This window comes from Salmo salar, chromosome 11 (assembly GCF_965601325.2).
Source record: "Salmo salar chromosome 11, fSalSal1, whole genome shotgun sequence".
In the NCBI taxonomy this organism is placed as follows: Eukaryota; Metazoa; Chordata; class Actinopteri; order Salmoniformes; family Salmonidae; genus Salmo; species Salmo salar.
In genome coordinates this window covers 119,520,513-119,537,567 of record NC_138301.1, presented here as the reverse complement: position 1 = coordinate 119,537,567, position 17,055 = coordinate 119,520,513, and the positions used below count along the sequence as shown (strand labels likewise).

The window sequence follows — 17,055 nt, the reverse complement described above, 5'->3', positions numbered from 1 at the left end:
GGTCACGAGCATGGCGCAATTCGTGACAAAAAAATTCTAAATATTCCATTACCGTATTTCGAAGCATGTCAACCGCTGTTTAAAATCCATTTTTATGCCATTTTTCTCGTAAAAAAGCGATAATATTCCGACCGGGAATCTGCGTTTAGGTAAACAGAGGAAAGAAAACAAAGCATTCGGTCGACGCGGGCACGCGCCTGAGTCTCACAGTACTGTAACCAGCCACTATCCAAACGCGCTACTTTTTTTCAACCAGAGCCTGCAAAGCCACGATTCAGCTTTTTGCCGCCTTCTGAGAGACCATGTGAGCCGTAGGAAGTGTCACGTAACAGCAGAGATCCTTTGTTTTGGATAGAGATGACAAAGAAGGCCAAGAAATGGTCAGACAGGGTACTTCCTGTACAGAATCTTCTCAGGTTTTGACCTGCCATTTGAGTTCTGTTATACTCACAGACACCATTCAAACAGTTTTAGAAACTTTGGAGTGTTTTCTATCCAAAGCCAATAATTATATGCATATTCTAGTTACTGGGCAGGAGTAGTAACCAGATTAAATCGGGTACGTTTTTTATCCAGCAGTGTCAATACTGCCCCCTAGCCCTAACAGGATGAAAATGGTATTCTGAATCAGGGGAGGATGGAGAACAATCAACACATTGAGTGTGAACTTAGTATTTGGGTTTCAATATTTAAAAAAAAATCTAATTCACAGACAAAAAGTGTTTATTGTTCTCCAACCTCCCCTGATTCATTGTAAACGCATGCTTGGTTCAATAGCTATTGACGACAGAACCGAATATCCGTAATGAAACTAACTTTACCTTGGTGCTGAACCAAACCACATACCTACTGGCCCTCTAAAAAGTCGGGTAAACAAAACTTTCCTGTGGATATTTCGTCTCAAATTTCGAACAGCTAAAGAACTAACCACATCAACAACCTGTAGAGTAATTGTAAATGTAATTTATTCAACATTATGGCTTGTAATGATCATTTAGGTCCCGTGTGGTTCAGTTGGTAGAGCATAGTGTTTGCAACGCCAGGGTTGTGGGTTCGATTCCCACGGGGGGCCAGCACAGAAAAAAAAACAATGTATGAAATGTATGCATTCACTACTGTAAGTCCCTCTGGATAAGAGCATCTGCTAAATGACTCAAATGTAATTGTTATATAATTCACCAATACATTTCTTTGGTAGTCCAGAAATATTGTTATCAGGTTGTAAATCTCAGCTGGTCTGGAACAGTGTTTACTGCCTCCCATTCGGGATGCACTGTTTCAGTTTCAATGACTCAATATTTTGAACAAAAACGGACGACTGTAACTAAGGCTGGGAATGTCAACACAATCAAACAAGCATGGGGCAATGATCACAAGTCAGTCATACCGTGGCTAATAGACTAGCGCACATGTCAAACACAAGGCCTGCGGGGCCGAATAGGACACACAACCGAATATAACCGAGTCAACTTTAGAGTCATCTACTTTATTACATTAAATTACGGCCTGATGCGCTTCCATCGGTGAATTTAACTTCCAATGGCGCTGCGTGTGTGCGTCCCGTTTACAGCGCGTAGCGGAGGGAAAGTGTACAGACACATGCCACCGTCCAACCTAGGCTACTAAAATGATGCAGTCTGGCTTCGGTTTTTAAAGCTTAACAATGAATAAGCAAAAAGTAAACCTGCAACAAAACACCATGAAAAGGAGAAGCATGTAGTCATGTGCCTATTACAGCAACATCAGAGCAGTAGCCTAGACGGGCTATTCAACTACAATACATGTTGAGTGGACCGTACAGCAATGCTGCATTCAACTGGTGATCCATGCACAGCAAAACGTCTTTGTGTTAATGTTACCACAAACTATAGCTACGATTTTGTTATTTAGGAAGTTATTAAATACTTTTTGATTAGGGTTACAGCATAACTAGTGTAACAGTATAGCTTCCGTCCCTCTCCTCGCCCCAACCTGGGCTCTGCACACATTAACAACTGAAACCCACGAAGCATCGTTACCCATCGCTCCACACTAGCTAGTTATTTAGCAAGCTAAAAACACGGAGCCTAACGCTAGCTAACTACTGGGAGGATGCCATGTCTTTGGAGGAGAGGGTGAATGACCATCTTTTTCCCCTCGTATCGTTTTTCTGTGGCTCCAGCCAGAGATGCAGGTGTCATAGGGACTGTGAAGTTTCCTCATGTAAGAGGACTCTGTGGTATTTATGCAGACATCCATTCGGGTGGCTTTTGGATAATGCGTTTTATTAATGACCTAAAGTCGCGCTGTTGCTATTGCCTGTAAACACACAGTCCAGTTCAAAGTTAATAAAGCCAGGCCCTTGTGGCAAATGGCTTATTTTAGACAAGACATATGTTTTTATTAGGTTTTGTTTTACTGCAGTGTCTGTAAATTATCCGAAAGCACGACCACTATCCCACTCTACACTGCTGTAGAATTTATACAAATGCCTTACTGTCATTCCCAAACATTCTATAAATGTATTAAAACGTGAAAATGACTATATCTACAGTAAGTGCTCGCTTGTCACACACACACACACACATATATATATATATATATATATATATATATATATATATATATATATATATATATATATATATATATATATATATATATATTTTTAAGTCATATTCTTCCTGGAAAGATCTATGAACAGATTTGAATAAGATTTAATGTTGCTAAAACGTTATCAGGTCCACTTTAAGGGAGTTTCAGTGCAGTTAACATCACTCTAAATTTCCCCCAGGAGTTATTACTGAAGTAAATATGTGAGAGTGCCACAAAACCATCTCTGCTTCTAGCACGCAACCAGGCAACTTAATGCCACAGAGAGAGAGAGAGAGAGAGAGAGAGGAGGAGGGAGAGGAAAGGGTGCGAGAGGAAAGAGAGACAAACAGAGAAAGGAAAGGGGAGGGTGGGGTGGGGTAGAATAATGGAATGAGGAAGAACTTTGAGAGAAGGAAGGGGGGGACGGGTTCATTTGGGTGAGGGAAAGGAAAGGGAGATACCTAGCAGAGATTGGTAGAGAGGAACTGAACAATGTAGAGGGGGGGGGGGGTGGGAAGAGAGCTATAGAGGGTTGTCAATACCAATTCATTCCCCCACCAACCACAGTGTTCAATAAGCTAGTGATGAAGAGATGTGATCAGAGCAGTAACACAGATTTATAATCTAGTGTTTGTTCCTCTCGGCTGTGTGCGAGTTAATTTGTCACATCTGAATGGCCTTTAGTAATGGCTTTCTCATCATCTCCTGTGCTTCATCTAAAATGACTTGACAGAACAGCATAGATAGCAACACATTCATAATAGCCCTTTGCAATAGTTTCTGCCTGTGATACGATTCCAGGTATTTTGCAGATGATGGAGAGTCCAGATGAGATGGACTATTGACTCTCTCTCTCTCTCTCTCTCTCTCTCTCTCTCTCTCTCTCTCTCTCTCTCTCTCTGTCTCTCTCTCTCTCTCTCTCTCTGTCTCTCTCTCTCTCTCTCTCTCTCTGTCTCTGTCTCTCTCTCTGTCTCTAGGTTCTAATGGCCAGGTGACATATGGAGGTGTAACAGAGGAAGGCTTCACCATCAACCCTGTGACAGGGGTCATCAGCACTACCAAGCCCCTGGACAGAGAGACTCAGGACCACTACACACTCACAGGTAGGAGTAATCTCTCTACCAGTTCAGTGTTCAAAAGATTGGAAGAATGTATAAAGGGTTTCATTCCTTGGCGTTGATAGTCTCAGAAAGTCCTGTGTGGCGCAGTTGGTAAAGTGTGACACTTGTAATGCCAGGTTATGGGTTCACTTCCCACAACGGACCAGTATGGAAAAATATGAAAAATTTATGTACTCACTTCTGTAAGTCGCTCTGGATAAGAATGTCTGCTAAATTACCACGTGCATTATGTTTGTTTAACTGAAGCTTGTGATTGGTCCTTCTTTATAACACATAAGCAATGAACTAACGGGAAGTTGAAGTTCAGTCTGTTTACACTGTCTATCCGTCCCCCACCAGTGTATGCCAGGGACGGGGGCCTTCCTCCTAACTTTGCCAAGGTGGTGGTGCGTGTGTTGGTGCAGGATGAGAACGACAACGTGCCGGTGTTCGCCAGGCCCTGGTACGGCCTAGAGGTCCCTGAGGGCCAGAGCCCCGTGGAGCTGTGTATTGTCAGGGCTGCTGACGCAGACACTGGCCCCGCTGGAGACATAGAGTACAGGATCACTGGTAAGACCTGGAGACAGGATCACTGGTAAGACCTGGAGACATAGAGGACAGGATCACTGGTAAGACCTGGAGACATAGAGGACAGGATCACTGGTAAGACCTGGAGACATAGAGGACAGGATCACTGGTAAGACCTGGAGACATAGAGGACAGGATCACTGGTAAGACCTGGAGACATAGAGGACAGGATCACTGGTAATATATATATAGGAGGGTTCTAGAGGTGGACGCCAGACCGTCTCTCTAGAGGTGGACGCCAGGCCGTCTCTCTAGAGGTGGACGCCAGACCGTCTCCTCTAGAGGTGGACGCCAGGACCGTCTCTCTAGAGGTGGACGCCAGGCCGTCTCTCTAGAGGTGGACGCCAGACCGTCTCTCTAGAGGTGGACGCCAGACCGTCTCTCTAGAGGTGGACGCCAGGCCGTCTCTCTAGAGGTGGACGCCAGGCCGTCTCTCTAGAGGTGGACGCCAGGCCGTCTCTCTAGAGGTGGACGCCAGGCCGTCTCTCTAGAGGTGGACGCCAGGCCGTCTCTCTAGAGGTGGACGCCAGGCCGTCTCTCTAGAGGTGGACGCCAGGCCGTCTCTCTAGAGGTGGACGCCAGACCGTCTCTCTAGAGGTGGACGCCAGGCCGTCTCTCTAGAGGTGGACGCCAGGCCGTCTCTCTAGAGGTGGACGCCAGGCCGTCTCTCTAGTGGTGGACGCCAGGCCGTCTCTCTAGAGGTGGACGCCAGGCCGTCTCTCTAGAGGTGGACGCCAGACCGTCTCTCTAGAGGTGGACGCCAGGCCGTCTCTCTAGAGGTGGACGCCAGGCCGTCTCTCTAGAGGTGGACGCCAGGCCGTCTCTCTAGAGGTGGACGCCAGGCCGTCTCTCTAGAGGTGGACGCCAGACCGTCTCTCTAGAGGTGGACGCCAGACCGTCTCTCTAGAGGTGGACGCCAGGCCGTCTCTCTAGAGGTGGACGCCAGGCCGTCTCTCTAGAGGTGGACGCCAGACCGTCTCTCTAGAGGTGGACGCCAGGCCGTCTCTCTAGAGGTGGACGCCAGGCCGTCTCTCTAGAGGTGGACGCCAGGCCGTCTCTCTAGTGGTGGACGCCAGGCCGTCTCTCTAGAGGTGGACGCCAGGCCGTCTCTCTAGAGGTGGACGCCAGACCGTCTCTCTAGAGGTGGACGCCAGGCCGTCTCTCTAGAGGTGGACGCCAGGCCGTCTCTCTAGAGGTGGACGCCAGGCCGTCTCTCTAGAGGTGGACGCCAGGCCGTCTCTCTAGAGGTGGACGCCAGGCCGTCTCTCTAGAGGTGGACGCCAGGCCGTCTCTCTAGAGGTGGACGCCAGACCGTCTCTCTAGAGGTGGACGCCAGACCGTCTCTCTAGAGGTGGACGCCAGGCCGTCTCTCTAGAGGTGGACGCCAGACCGTCTCTCTAGAGGTGGACGCCAGGCCGTCTCTCTAGAGGTGGACGCCAGACCGTCTCTCTAGAGGTGGACGCCAGACCGTCTCTCTAGAGGTGGACGCCAGGCCGTCTCTCTAGAGGTGGACGCCAGACCGTCTCTCTAGAGGTGGACGCCAGACCGTCTCTCTAGAGGTGGACGCCAGACCGTCTCTCTAGAGGTGGACGCCAGACCGTCTCTCATGAGCGACTGGATGATGATGAATTGATCTGATTTAGATCTGATGTTCATAGAAATTGAAAACTGAAATGAAATCTAGTCACTATTAACTGGTGCCACCATGACAGCTGTCTCTCCGCTTCTCCCTCCTGTAGCTGGAGACCCGGACGGAGACTTCCAACTCCATGTGAATTCAGGGGCCCTGTCCATGTCTCGTCCCCTGGATCGGGAGCTACGGGCAGGGTACAACCTGGAGGTGGTGGCCCTGGACCATGGTTCTCCTGCTCTGAGCAGCACTGCCACAGTGGAGGTGACGGTGCTGGATGTAAATGATAACAGTCCAGCCTTCAGCAGCAGCAGCTACAGCGTAGACGTCTCGGAGGACGCTGCCCAGGGAACTCCAGTCTTAGAGGTAAGATAGGATCATTTATGTTCACATATGATGAAATACAATATGATTCCAACTCCACCTTTGTGTTGAGGTAAGATGTGGGTTACAACTAAGTTAAGATGTGGGTTACAACTAAGTTAAGATGCGGGTTACAACTAAGTTAAGATGTGGGTTACAACTAAGTTAAGATGCGGGTTACAACTAAGTTAAGATGTGGGTTACAACTAAGTTAAGATGCAGGTTACAACTAAGTTAAGATGCGGGTTACAACTAAGTTAAGATGCGGGTTACAACTAAGTTAAGATGCGGGTTACAACTAAGTTATGATGTGGGTTACAACTAAGTTAAGATGCAGGTTACAACTAAGTTAAGATGCGGGTTACAACTAAGTTAAGATGCGGGTTACAACTAAGTTAAGATGCGGATTACAACTAAGTTAAGATGCGGGTTACAACTAAGTTAAGATGTGGGTTACAACTAAGTTAAGATGTGGGTTACAACTAAGTTAAGATGTGGGTTACAACTAAGTTAAGATGCGGGTTACAACTAAGTTAAGATGCAGGTTACAACTAAGTTAAGATGTGGGTTACAACTAAGTTAAGATGCGGGTTACAACTAAGTTAAGATGCGGGTTACAACTAAGTTAAGATGCAGGTTACAACTAAGTTAAGATGTGGGTTACAACTAAGTTAAGATGTGGGTTACAACTAAGTTAAGATGCAGGTTACAACTAAGTTAAGATGCAGGTTACAACTAAGTTAAGATGCAGGTTACAACTAAGTTAAGATGCGGGTTACAACTATGTTAAGATGCAACTAAATCCAAAACAATGCGACAGTGGCAGCTACACCATCAACAGTCTCACTTCAGTATTCAACATTTGAATGTGTGGTGAGGAGGTGTCATAATACCCATAAAACCTAGCGGTCAAACTAGGGAAATGGTTCCAATAGTTTTTCCACCATTCGTTTTTTCCATAGGGGATTTTAGAAACAGTTAAAATAAAGGCTGTGTTTCGTGTAGGCTTACCCTGGCGTGACGTTTTTGATAACCATGCAAATCTCTTTAGGACAAGGTGACTTTTATCAATATATTCGCCTGTATTTATCCCCCCAAAATTAAAAACTAATTAGGCTCTAATGTGTCTATCATAAAGAACTCAAAATACCATGATGATCTGGACGAGACTGACGAATCAGGACAAAGGGAAGAATCTCTGGATTAACTATCTAATGTTGGCTAAATGTAGTAATTATTAAATTGGAAACATTTCTTTAAATTGACAGTTCTGTGAACTGTCTTGTGCAAGTTCTTTGTATGCCATTTTTTAAAAAATATTTGAGTTAACCAATGATATTAGGCCACACTTGGTGTAACCGATGTGAAATGGCTAGTTAGTTAGCGGTGGTGCGCGCTAATAGCATTTCAATCAGTGACGTCACTCGCTATGAGACTTGAAGTGGTTGTTCCCCTTGCGTTGCAAGGGCCGTGGCTTTTGTGGAGCGATGGGTAACGATGCTTCGTGGGGTGTCAGTTGTTGATGTGTGCAAGGGTCCCTGGTTCGAGCCCAGGTTGGGGCGAAGAGAGGGACGGAACCTACACTGTTATATTGGCCATGATTACAAACACCTGTGTGTCTTCTGACACTATATAAATGACTCATCTCGCAGTGTTTGTGATGATACCCTGATGAAGACAGCTTTGCTGTCGAAACGTTGGTTATTGGGTTATTACATTTTTGCATCTGAGCTCTTAGAGTGTGCGACTTTCCCTTATTTTCTAGTTTTCTACTCCACTAGCCAGCACCTCGCCTTTATAGGTGTGCGTTTCTTTTTTCTAAACCATACCCAGGTCACCATATTGGGCTGCAGTTACCCATACTAAGGTCACCATATTAGGCTGCAGTTACCCATACTAAGGTCACCATATTGGGCTGCAGTTACCCATACTAAGGTCACCATATTGGGCTGCAGTTACCCATACTAAGGTCACCATATTGGGCTGCAGTTACCCATACTAAGGTCACCATATTGGGCTGCAGTTACCCATACTAAGGTCACCATATTGGGCTGCAGTTACCCAAACTAAGGTCACCATATTGGGCTGCAGTTACCCATACTAAGGTCACCATATTGGGCTGCAGTTACCCATACTAAGGTCACCATATTGGGCTGCAGTTACCCATACTAAGCTTACCATATTAGGCTGCAGTTGCCCATACTAAGGTCACCATATTGGGCTGCAGTTACCCATACTAAGGTCACCATATTGGGCTGCAGTTAACCATACTAAGGTCACCATATTGGGCTGCAGTTACCCATACTAAGGTCACCATATTGGGCTGCAGTTACCCATACAAAGGTCACCATATTGGGCTGCAGTTACCCATACTAAGGTCACCATATTGGCCTGCAGTTACCCATACAAAGGTCACCATATTGGGCTGCAGTTACCCATACTAAGGTCACCATATTGGGCTGCAGTTACCCATACTAAGGTCACCATATTGGGCTGCAGTTACCCATACCCCGGTCACCATATTGGGCTGCAGTTACCCATACTAAGGTCACCATATTGGGCTGCAGTTACCCATACTAAGATCACCATATTGGGCTACAGTTACCCATACTAAGGTCACCATATTGGGCTGCAGTTACCCATACTAAAGCCACCATATTGGGCTGCAGTTAACCATACTAAGGTCACCATATTGGGCTGCAGTTACCCATACCCCGGTCACCATATTGGGCTGCAGTTACCCATACTAAGGTCACCATATTGGGCTGCAGTTACCCATACTCTGGTCACCATATTGGGCTGCAGTTACCCATACTAAGGTCACCATATTGCGCTGCAGTTACCCATACTAAGGTCACCATATTGGGCTGCAGTTACCCATACCCAGGTCACCATATTGGGCTGCAGTTACCCATACCCAGGTCACCATATTGGGCTGCAGTTACCCATACTAAGGTCACCATATTGGGCTGCAGTTACCCATACTAAGGTCACCATATTGGGCTGCAGTTACCCATACTCTGGTCACCATATTGGGCTGCAGTTACCCATACTAAGGTCACCATATTGGGCTGCAGTTACCCATACTAAGGTCACCATATTGGGCTGCAGTTACCCATACTAAGGTCACCATATTGGGCTGCAGTTACCCATACTAAAGCCACCATATTGGGCTGCAGTTAACCATACTAAGGTCACCATATTGGGCTGCAGTTACCCATACCCCGGTCACCATATTGGGCTGCAGTTACCCATACTAAGGTCACCATATTGGGCTGCAGTTACCCATACTCTGGTCACCATATTGGGCTGCAGTTACCCATACTAAGGTCACCATATTGCGCTGCAGTTACCCATACTAAGGTCACCATATTGGGCTGCAGTTACCCATACCCAGGTCACCATATTGGGCTGCAGTTACCCATACTAAGGTCACCATATTGGGCTGCAGTTACCCATACTAAGGTCACCATATTGGGCTGCAGTTACCCATACTAAAGCCACCATATTGGGCTGCAGTTAACCATACTAAGGTCACCATATTGGGCTGCAGTTACCCATACTAAGGTCACCATATTGGGCTGCAGTTACCCATACTAAGGTCACCATATTGGGCTGCAGTTACCCATACTAAAGCCACCATATTGGGCTGCAGTTAACCATACTAAGGTCACCATATTGGGCTGCAGTTACCCATACCCCGGTCACCATATTGGGCTGCAGTTACCCATACTAAGGTCACCATATTGGGCTGCAGTTACCCATACTCTGGTCACCATATTGGGCTGCAGTTACCCATACTAAGGTCACCATATTGCGCTGCAGTTACCCATACTAAGGTCACCATATTGGGCTGCAGTTACCCATACCCAGGTCACCATATTGGGCTGCAGTTACCCATACCCAGGTCACCATATTGGGCTGCAGTTACCCATACTAAGGTCACCATATTGGGCTGCAGTTACCCATACTAAGGTCACCATATTGGGCTGCAGTTACCCATACTCTGGTCACCATATTGGGCTGCAGTTACCCATACTAAGGTCACCATATTGGGCTGCAGTTACCCATACTCTGGTCACCATATTGGGCTGCAGTTACCCATACTAAGGTCACCATATTGGGCTGCAGTTACCCATACTAAGGTCACCATATTGGGCTGCAGTTACCCATACTAAGGTCACCATATTGGGCTGCAGTTACCCATACTAAGGTCACCATATTGCGCTGCAGTTACCCATACTAAGGTCACCATATTGGGCTGCAGTTACCCATACTAAGGTCACCATATTGGGCTGCAGTTACCCATACCCAGGTCACCATATTGGGCTGCAGTTACCCATACTAAGGTCACCATATTGGGCTGCAGTTACCCATACTAAGGTCACCATATTGGGCTGCAGTTACCCATACTAAGGTCACCATATACCCATACTAAGGTCACCATATACCCATACTAAGGTCACCATATTGGGCTGCAGTTACCGATACTAAGGTCACCATATTAGGCTGCAGTTACCCATACTAAGGTCACCATATTGGGCTGCAGTTACCCATACTAAGGTCACCATATTGGGCTGCAGTTACCCATACTAAGGTCACCATATTGGGCTGCAGTTACCCATACTAAGGTCACCATATTGTGTACACACACACACACACACACACACACACACACACACACACACACACACACACACACACACACACGCATATATATATATTTTGTAAATATACTGTATATATTTACAAAAAATATATATGGGGGATTTGAAATGATGCAGACAATTACATTGATGGAAGCTATAACCTATCTACAATATTAAAGCTAGGTCATAATAGGTCCTTAACTTTCACAAAAAAAACGAATATAGGTGACGGCCACAGACGCAGACGAGGGTGAGAACGGGAAGGTTCTGTATTTCCTGAGTCATGAGGCGAGGGGCGCTTTCACCGTGGACGAAAACACCGGGCGTATTACAACGGCATCGCCGGTGGACCGAGAGAAGAGGGCGTCGTACAGCTTCCATGTGTTCGCTGTGGACCTGTCACCTGCAGAGCCCAGAAACACCTCAGCTCAGGTAACAGTGCCAGATGACAACACATCATTGATTTTTCAATAAATACTTCATGTGAAGGACAATATGTATTTTATATTGGCATACTATCTTCCTCAGAGGATAACTTTACCATCACATCTCCTCCAACCTTTGCTCCTCCCTCTCTCCCCTCTCTCCCAACCCTCTCTCTCCCAACCCTCTCTCCCAACCCTCTCCTCCCCCTCTCTCCCAACTCTCTCCTCCCTCTCTCCCAACCCTCTCTCCTCCCTCTCCTCTCTCCTCCCTCTCCTCTCTCCTCCCTCTCTCTTCCAACCCTCTCTCTCTGCCAACCCTCTCTCCTCCCTCTCCTCTCTCCTCCCTCTCTCTTCCAACCCTCTCTCTCTGCCAACCCTCTCTCCTCCCTCTCCTCTCTCCTCCCTCTCTCTCCCAACCCTCTCTCCTCCCTCTCTCTCTCCCAACCCTCTCTCCTCCCTCTCTCTCCCGACCCTCCCTCCTCTCTCTCCCAACCCTCTCCTCTCTCCCTCCTCTCTCCTCCCTCTCTCTCCCAACCCTCTCCTCTCTCCTCCCTCTTTCTCCCAACCCTCTCCTCTCTCCCTCCTCTCTCTCCCAACCCTCTCCTCTCTCCTCCCTCTCTCTCCCAACCCAAACCCCCTTTTCATTCTCCGCTTCTTCGTAACCCAGGTAACCGTGACGATCCTGGACATAAACGACAACGCTCCATTCTTCATCCAAGACCCCCTCGTCGTCGAGGTCTCGGCCAGCCAATCACATCGGGTCCTGGCCACCATGCGGGCCGAGGACAAGGACTTTGGCGCCAACGGCTCTGTGTTCTACCGTTTTGCCGGTCCGGTGAGGGGTTTCAGCATCAACTCCCTAACAGGGGAGATCCAGGGGACGGAGGGGATAGACAGGCTGAATCAGGCCCAGAGGACCCTCATGGTGGAGGCTATGGACCAGGGAACCCCGGCCCAGTCCAGCCTGGGGGTGGTGGTGGTCTATGTGAAGGAACAGGTGTATACAGGCATCAGGTTCTCAAGGAACGCCAGAGATGTCAGCATACAGGAGAATGCCGCCAAAGGTTTGTTGATAGTCCATCTATAGATGCTCATCTCACTATCAAGAAACTAGACTGTTGGTAACACGTCATCTATTGGAGCTGTTGCCTGTTACTCAGGATTCTGTTGACATTCTGTTGGATTCTGTTTACATTCTGTTGGATTCTGTTGACGTTCTGTTGGATTCTGTTGACGTTCTGTTGGATACTGTTGACGTTTGATTGGATTCTGCTGACGTTCTGTTGAAATTCTGTTGGATTCTGATGATGTTCTGTTGGATTCTGTTGACGTTCTGTTGGATACTGTTGACGTTTGATTGGATTCTGCTGACGTTCTATTGACATTCTATTGGAATCTATTGACGTTCTTTTGGATTCTGTTGATTAGCTATTGGATTCTGTTGACGTTCTTTTGGATTCTGTTGATTAGCTATTGGGTTCTGTTTACATTCTATTTGGTTCTGTTTACGTTCTATTGGGTTCTGTTTACGTTCTATTGGGTTCTGTTGACGTTCTGTTGGGTTCTGTTGACGTGATAGGGGATTCCACGCCAGCGGGAGTGTAAAATGTTTTTTGTGTCTGATTTTTCTGGACATTCTCACATAGAAACTGAATGGGGTGAAAGGATTTTTGAAATGCCTTTTACATTTCTATCACAAACCATTTTGTAGAAAATCATGATGAAAGTTGCCATTTCAGTCCCTTTTTAGACCTCTGTAAGACGCTATGATCCGTGAACTGAAAATGGATTCAAAAAATGGTCACTCCCTCTGCAGGTGGGACCAAGGCTCTTGGCCAGAGGGCTCTGATTGGTTAATGACCTATCACGTAAATGTCTCTCTATAGAATGGGTCACATTATTAAATGTACCAGAGAGAACCACTCTGGAATGTTGACGTGTTTGAAGATTATATAGTTACAAACAATATAAAAACAAAAATTGTTAAAAAGTTAAAACAGGTAGTGGTTAGATTTTCTATGTTAAATAAATAAATGTGAAAAATGTGGATTTCATAATTTAGACATACTCCATATTGGAGCAACACTATAAGGACTATAACGACACCAAGATGTTGTCTGGATCATGTCTGGTTCACAGATCAAAGGATCTTACAGAAGGCATGTGTTGGTCTGAAACGGGACTGAAAGCGCCACTTTCATCATGATCTTCAACAACAAAAAAGTGTTTGTTATACAAATGGAAAAAACATGTTAAAAATCCTTCTTCCCCAATGAAGTTTCTTTGCGAGAACTGCCAGAACAATATGAGTTTCCCCAAAATATTTTCCACACTCGTGGAATCGTCCAATATTGGGTTCTGTTGACTTTCTATTGGGTTCTGTTGACGTTCTATTGGGTACTGTTGATGTTCTATTGGTTTCATTTGACATTCATTCGGGTTCCGTTGACGATCTATCGGGTTCTGTTGACAATCAATCGGGTTCTGTTGACGATCTATCGGGTTCTGTTGACGATCTATCGGGTTCTGTTGACATTCAATCGGGTTCTGTTGACGATCTATCGGGTTCTGTTGACATTCAATCGGGTTCTGTTGACGATCTATCGGGTTCTGTTGACGATCTATCGGGTTCTGTTGACATTCAATCGGGTTCTGTTGACGATCTATCGGGTTCTGTTGACGTTCTATTGGGTTCTGTTGACGTTCTATTGGGTTCTGTTGACGATCTATCGGGTTCTGTTGACGATCTATTGGGTTCTGTTGATGTTCTATTGGGTTCTGTTGACGATCTATTGTTTCTGTTATTATTATGTGGGTTCGGTTAAATAAGTATAATTTTTGGAGTGTGGGGGGGGGGGGGGGGGGGGGTTACCAAGCTGACATATGGAATTGTTTTAAGATGGTCATACCAAGGATCAGTTAGCGATTTGATTTAACATTTTAGGACCCCTTTAGGTATCCCACATTTATTTAAAAAAAATATTTGATGAAATATTGAATTTGGCCTTTACTACTAAAGCCCCTAGAAACATATTGAATAACACATTCATCAATGGCAAAAAAGGCAGTCACAAAATAAATCATGAGGAATAAGGGTTTGAAGTGTCTGTTTTATATCTAGGAGATATAAGAAAGCTTTTTACACATATTTACACAAAATTACCTTCATACTTCCATTCATTTGTATGGGTTACCTTGTATGGGTTACCTTCAGTCCCGTGATACTTGTGGGGGTCGTAAGCGGATGCCGTGTATTGACACGCAGCCCTGGCAAATGACAGATTTTGATGGGGATTTATTGTTACTCACAATAGACTTTTAAGTATTAATGTTATGTTAGTTTCTGTTGATGTGACATTGGGTTCTGTTGATGTGATATTGGGTTCTGTTGATGTGACATTGGGTTCTGTTGATGTGACTTTGGGTTCTGTTGATGTGACATTGGGTTCTGTTGATGTGACATTGGGTTCTGTTGATGTGACATTGGGTTCTGTTGATGTGATATTGGGTTCTGTTGATGTGACATTGGGTTCTGTTGATGTGACATTGGGTTCTGTTGATGTGACATTGGGTTCTGTTGATGTGATATTGGGTTCTGTTGATGTGACATTGGGTTCTGTTGATGTGACATTGGGTTCTGTTGATGTGACATTGGGTTCTGTTGATGTGATATTGGGTTCTGTTGATGTGACATTGGGTTCTGTTGATGTGACATTGGGTTCTGTTGATGCAGTGGTCACCAACCTTTTACATTTACATTTACATTTAAGTCATTTAGCAGACGCTCTTATCCAGAGCGACTTACAAAATGGTGCATTCACCTTATGATATCCAGTGGAACAACCACTTTACAATAGTGCATCTAAATATTTTAAGGGGGGGGGGGGGGGGGGTTAGAAGGATTACTTTATCCTATCCTAGGTATTCCTTAAAGAGGTGGGGTTTCAGGTGTCTCCGGAAGGTGGTGATTGACTCCGCTGTCCTGGCGTCGTGAGGGAGCTTGTTCCACCATTGGGGTGCCAGAGCAGCGAACAGTTTTGACTGGGCTGAGCGGGAACTGTGCTTCCTCAGAGGTAGGGGGGACAGCAGGCCAGTGGTGGATGAACGCAGTGCCCTTGTTTGGGTGTAGGGCCTGATCAGAGCCTGAAGGTATGGAGGTGCCGTTCCCTTCACAGCTCCGTAGGCAATCACCATGGTCTTGTAGCGGATGCGAGCTTCAACTGGAAGCCAGTGGAGAGAGCGGAGGAGCGGGGTGACGTGAGAGAACTTGGGAAGGTTGAACACCAGACGGGCTGCGGCGTTCTGGATGAGTTGTAGGGGTTTAATGGCACAGGCAGGAGCCCAGCCAACAGCGAGTTGCAGTAATCCAGACGGGAGATGACAAGTGCCTGGATTAGGACCTGCGCCGCTTCCTGTGTGAGGCAGGGTCGTACTCTACGAATGTTGTGGAGCATGAACCTACAGGATCGGGTCACCGCCTTGATGTTAGTGGAGAACGACAGGGTGTTGTCCAGGATCACGCCAAGGTTCTTAGCACTCTGGGAGGAGGACACAAGGGAGTTGTCAACCGTGATGGCGAGATCATGGAACGGGCAGTCCTTCCCCGGGAGGAAGAGCAGCTCCGTCTTGCCGAGGTTCAGCTTGAGCTGGTGATCCGTCATCCACACTGATATGTCTGACAGACATGCAGAGATGCGATTCGCCACCTGGTTATCAGAAGGGGGAAAGGAGAAGATTAATTGTGTGTCGTCTGCATAGCAATGATAGGAGAGACCATGTGAGGATATGACAGAGCCAAGTGACTTGGTGTATAGCGAGAATATGAGAGGGCCTAGAACAGAGCCCTGGGGGACACCAGTGGTGAGAGCGCATGGTGCGGAGACAGATTCTCGCCACGCCACCTGGTAGGAGCGACCTGTCAGGTAGGACGCAATCCAAGCGTGGGCCGCGCCGGAGATGCCCAACTCGGAGAGGGTGGAGAGGAGGATCTGATGGTTCACAGTATCAAAGGCAGCAGATAGGTCTAGAAGGATGAGAGCAGAGGAGAGAGAGTTAGCTTTAGCAGTGCGGAGAGCCTCCGTGACACAGAGAAGAGCAGTCTCAGTTGAATGCCCAGTCTTGAAACCTGACTGATTAGGATCAAGAAGGTCATTCTGAGAGAGATAGCAGGAGTGCTGGCCAAGGACGGCACGTTCAAGAGTTTTGGAGAGAAAAGAAAGAAGGGATACTGGTCTGTAGTTGTTGACATCGGAGGGATCGAGTGTAGGTTTTTTCAGAAGGGGTGCAACTCTCGCTCTCTTGAAGACGGAAGGGACGTAGCCAGCGGTCAAGGATGAGTTGATGAGCGAGGTGAGGAAGGGGAGAAGGTCTCCGGAAATGGTCTGGAGAAGAGAGGAGGGGATAGGGTCAAGTGGGCAGGTTGTTGGGCGGCCGGCCGTCACAAGACGCGAGATTTCATCTGGAGAGAGAGGGGAGAAAGAGGTCAAAGCACAGGGTAGGGCAGTGTGAGCAGGACCAGCGGTGTCGTTTGACTTAGCAAACGAGGATCGGATATCGTCAACCTTCTTTTCAAAATGGTTGACGAAGTCATCCGCAGAGAGGGAGGAGGGGGGGGGAGGGGGAGGAGGATTCAGGAGGGAGGAGAAGGTAGCAAAGAGCTTCCTAGGGTTAGAGGCAGATGCTTGGAATTTAGAGTGGTAGAAAGTGGCTTTAGCAGCAGAGACAGA

The 17,055-nt window shown here is 46.8% G+C and overlaps 1 protein-coding gene across 1 annotated transcript in view; it reads left to right on the top strand.

Moving 5' to 3' along the window:
- dchs1b (dachsous cadherin-related 1b) overlaps positions 1-17,055 on the top strand; it is a 249,121-nt gene that overhangs the window by 205,947 nt on the left and 26,119 nt on the right. Inside the window, 5 exon segments of the mRNA XM_082957589.1 lie at positions 3,552-3,677; positions 4,035-4,244; positions 6,002-6,258; positions 11,130-11,336; positions 11,997-12,393. Coding sequence (XP_082813715.1) covers positions 3,552-3,677; positions 4,035-4,244; positions 6,002-6,258; positions 11,130-11,336; positions 11,997-12,393 — 1,197 coding nt within the window.